Source organism: Molossus molossus, unplaced genomic scaffold (genome assembly GCF_014108415.1).
Source record: "Molossus molossus isolate mMolMol1 unplaced genomic scaffold, mMolMol1.p scaffold_m16_p_5, whole genome shotgun sequence".
NCBI lineage: Eukaryota > Metazoa > Chordata > Mammalia > Chiroptera > Molossidae > Molossus > Molossus molossus.
Window position 1 is genome coordinate 6,141,262 of NW_023425388.1, and position 4,634 is coordinate 6,145,895.

General features: G+C 52.7%; 1 protein-coding gene across 1 annotated transcript; it reads right to left on the reverse strand.

The window, feature by feature from the left end:
* Nucleotides 1-299: 299 nt before the first annotated feature.
* On the reverse strand, nucleotides 300-1,336 carry LOC118617622 (L-lactate dehydrogenase A chain-like). Its single transcript, XM_036243605.1, is given in 3 exon segments — nucleotides 300-913; nucleotides 1,082-1,205; nucleotides 1,208-1,336. Coding segments are annotated over 3 exon segments (867 nt in total).
* Between the last annotated feature and the right edge of the window lie 3,298 nt (nucleotides 1,337-4,634).

Genomic DNA, 4,634 nt, shown 5'->3' on the forward strand with positions numbered 1-4,634 from the left:
GCAATAATGAATTTGTACATTGGATCCCAGGATGAGATTGATTGGAGAAAAAACAGTTGGACTAAGCATGTTGGGTAAAGGAACCAGAAGTTCTATAACTTGTGAACACACATCTAGTTTGAAGGGCAGCTGGCGGTGTGCCTTTGAGGAGGTGGAACTGTTTCACATGAACCAGCTAGGACCATCCAACATCAGGATACAGGTGCAGGGTTTTACGAACCATTGCTATTTCTATTGTTAGGAAACTGATGTTTTTAGTGGACAATATGCCCACTCTCCAACTAAAATCCTGTGGTAGCCTAGACAGTGAGGTGGTACAACATTAGAAGATTTTTAAACTGCGGCTCTTTCTGGATCCCCCAAAGTGGGTCTGCAGTCTTCTTCAAATGGGCCTCTTCCTCAGGTGTCAGGGTCACCTTCACAACATCCAAGAGTCCACTCCGTCCCAAGATACAAGGAATACTAAGGCAGATGTCTGCTTTTATTCCATAGAGATCCTTAATCATGATGGAAATTGGATGCCCCCGCCTGAGATTCTTCATCATACTTTCTGCTAAATCTGCCACAGACAGTCCAACGACCCAGGATGTGTAGCCTTTCAGTTTGGTCACCTCATAAGCACTGTCAACCACCTGTCTGTGAACTTGTTTCCACTGTTTTTTATCTGCATCAGTGCCTAAAGCAGGGTGCAGGGTCTTTAGGGAGATACCAGCAGCATTCACTCCCCTCCATACAGGCACACTAGATTCTCCGTGCTCCCCAATGACCCACCCATGAAAGCTTAATGGGTGAACTCCAAGCCTCTCCCCCATTAGGTAATGGAACCGGGCTGAATCCAGATTGCAACCCCTTCCAATAACATGGTTTTGGGGGAAGCCACTTATCTTCCAAGCCACATAGGTCAAGACATCCACTGGATTGGAAACAACAAGCAATTTAAAGTTGGGAATGTATTTTACAACATTAAGAATGACAAATTTAGAGATGCTCACATTATGCTGGACCAAATTAAGATGCCCTTCTCCCTCTTGTTGACGTGCCCCAGCTGTGATAATCATCAGCTTGGAGTTGGCAGTCACACTAGAGTCTTTGCCAGAGACAGTTTTTGGTGTTCTAAGGAAAAGGCTGCCATGTTGGAGATCCATCATCTCTCCCTTCAATTTGTCTTCTACAACATCAACAAGAGTAAGTTCATCTGCCAAGTCAAGTCCTTCATTAAGGTACTGATGGCACAAGCCATGCCAACAGCATCAACCGCATTGACTGCAATCTTATTCTGGGGGCTTTGTTTTTCCTTAAGAAGATTCACAATCAGCTGATCCTTGAGAGTTGCCATACTGTACTTAGAACCAAAAGGAATCAAGAATGCACAGCGGGAGGGCAATGGTGGCAAATGGCGTTGAATCCAGACTTGGCAGCAGCTACTCCAGTACTTGGAGCCTAGCACGGAGCAGGCCTTAAATGGAGCAGTAAGGCTGACATCAGTGGGAAGTGGGGCAGACATGCATTCCACGTAGACCTGATTCCTCAACTTGGACATCTGGCGGTCCTAATTCCTTAACTTGCACATCCGGTAGACTGAGTGGCAGCCCTCCCCACCTCCTGCTGCTGTAGTAGCCCTTGTTTTTCCAGCTGTTCAGACGAAATCCCAATTCTCATGTTAAGAAACCCCAATGGCTCTATTCTCAGAACACATCAAGTATCTGCCTATTTCACCACATTGATGGATCATGCAGAAGCCCCCACTGGTTTCCCTACCACCATTGCCATGGCCTGTCCATGCAGCAGCTGAGGAACCTAAAAACACAGGTGGGAGAAGTCTCCGCTCTGCTCACAGCTCCAGCTCCTCTCCCGCAAGGTGTAAGCACAAGTGCGACCACCCACTCCAGGCAGTTCCCATCCAGCCTGCCCTGCCTTTCTGTAGCTCTTCGTGCCTCCTAATCTACCAATTCACTTCCCCATTCTCGGTCTGCTGTTTTCCTGGCTTCCCACACTAGGGCACGAGCTCTGTACAGACAGGGGTCCACCTGCTTTCTGCACTGACATAGGTTGAGGAGGAGGCTGCGGTGCCAACCCAGGTCTGGCCCATAGGAAGTGCTTGTAAAGATTTGCTGAGTGAATGAGTGCATGGAATATATTTCTGTTCCCAGCCCCATCAGGCCCCTGGACCCACAAACAGGCCGATCTGCAGAGGAGGAGAAGCCCGACTTACAGGACTTGAGAAGGGTTTCCATTTGAAGTGCTGGCTAACAAACAGGGTCTGAACTCCAAAAATCTCTCTACAGCTTCCTGCTTGCCAGGTTTAACGAGCAGCTGATCTGACAAGGTTGGGGTTCCGGGGTGGGGGTGAACGGCTCGGGCCCCAGCCTGTCTCTGCAGCTGCTTTGTCTCCAAATACCTAAAATTCTGGACTTGTTCCCACCCAGCTGAGCCAGGGCCAGCTGATGGCGGCCCCCCTTTACGCTGCCTGCCAGAGGAGGGGGGCCCGCCTGCCACCGGCTTCAAGCGAGAGCCAAGGGTCCTGGCCCTGGAGCCCAAAGGTCGACCTGTGTGCGTGGTGGCCCCCGAGGGTGCCCCTCCCCGTGGAGAGGCGGCTCAGCCCGGTCACCTCCCTGCTGCATGCCTGCCTGCTCAGGCCACTCCGTGAGTCACAAGGCAGATTTTCCATTAGCGTCAAACTCATGTGGGTCTTGACCTGCAGCGAAGGGAGTGGAGCGGGAAGAAGCTGGTTTTAGATGACTCGCATACCTGGGGGGTCACACCGCGGCCAGACCCCCAAAGATTCCCTTGGTGGCGGTGGGGGTGGAAATGGCCCTTCCGGGCAGACCTTGCACTTGTGCACACTTCTCTGGCCTTCTGTCTGTCTGTCTGTCACCAACACAGCCCCTCCATGGAGGGAGCAATCCAGCCGGGACAGTACAAGACAAGAGGAAATGCCGACTGCGTACTGCCACAACCCACGCGTTTATTGAGCACCAACTGCGTTCCTGGCACTGTGTGTGCGAAGGGGCCTCCGGGCCATGAGGAAGTAGGCGATGCCGCCGGCGTGACCTGGAAGGGGCCTGGGAAGCAGGAGCATTTTTCTTTTTGTTTCCCTTTTATTAATTTTTTTAGAGAGAGAGGAAGTGAGAGGGAGGGAGAGCTAGAGACATCGATGAGAAAGAACATCGATTGGCCACATCCTGCATGCCGCCCACTGGGGATCGGGCCCACACCCCGGGCATGTGCCCTGACCGGGAATCGAACCGGCGACCTCTTGGTGCAGGGTCGACGCTCAACCACACTGGCCAGACTAGGAGTATTTTCTAGGGGTGATGTCAGAAATCATTCCCAGGATGTCAGCCTCTGGGGGTTCTCACCTTCCCAGACACAAGTTCTTGTTCATTAGGTAACAAAAGCCCTCCCTGCTTTCCTGTAGTGAACCCTCCTTGCCCACCCTTACCGAGCACAGTGGCTTTTGTTGTTTGTACAGCCTCACCATCCCCAGGATGATCGCATGAGTTGGCTGAGGTCACATGACCCAAGGCTGGCCAAGTCCTCAACCACAGAAATCAGTTTGGAGACAGGCATGTGACCACAGTTCAAACAGAATCCTGCCCAGGATTTTTCTGGAACAGTGAGGACAGAATCATCCTGACCCTCAAAGTTGGGAGTTCCAAGGACTCCTTGCGTCTAGAATGCCTGGGTCATCGGCTGAGAGCAAAGCCAACTCAGGAGAAATACATATAGTCTAGTAAGGTGGTGCCCCATGATGTCTTTTGAGCTCCTGGATCCAGCTGTTCCTGAAGCCAGTATACCCTACACTTTGTATTCAAGTCAACCAGCAAACTCCCTTCTTTTCTGAAATGAGTTGAGGTTCTGTGGCTTGAAACCAAAAGGAATCTTAAGCAATGCAATTCTGTATCGAAAGGTGGCTCTCTAGATGTTTATGGGGAGCAAACTCACGGTAGAATGCGGATAAGATAAAGCCTTCTTGGCTTTTAAAAGAGGGAAGGGAGGCGGCCTCAGGTATGGGTGGATATATGTGCGGATCCGCCTTGTCCCTGGGCTGCTCTATGAAACTGCCCACCTAGACTGGCTTCCACTGGTCAGAACCTCTTCCTGATGCCCTGGTACTGGGCAGCTGTGTTTAAGGCATCACGTTCTTTTTCCTTTCTTTGCGGCCCCTCCCCCATCACAGAGCTGATGGACAGAACACTCGGTAAGTGCTGTGGCCAGGCCCCTCTCCCCACCCCACCCCACACATCACTCCTCCTGGAGGCTCAGCCTAGCAGGACGAGGCAATGGGTGCACCACGGGGGGCCCGAGCACATCCAGCAGGTCCTGCTGACACTGGGGAGCGACAGACAGACAGAAATCCGACTTTGGCTGAGAGATGAACCACCGCCGTCTCACCACCCCTTCACCCCACCAGAGGCAGACACATGACCCCTTGAACCTCGTGCCCAGGAGACCTGCAGGGCCAGGGGCAGGGCTGCTGCGCCAGCCCGCCTTCCCACACTGCACCGGTGCAGGTCCCGCGTTGGCGTAGTTGTGGGGATGGGATGTGAACAGCACACCTGCGCCCTGGGTCCCCTCACGGCCCGGGGCGGCTGCGTGACAAGGGCAGACGTGTGCCCAGACCTCTGGGCGGC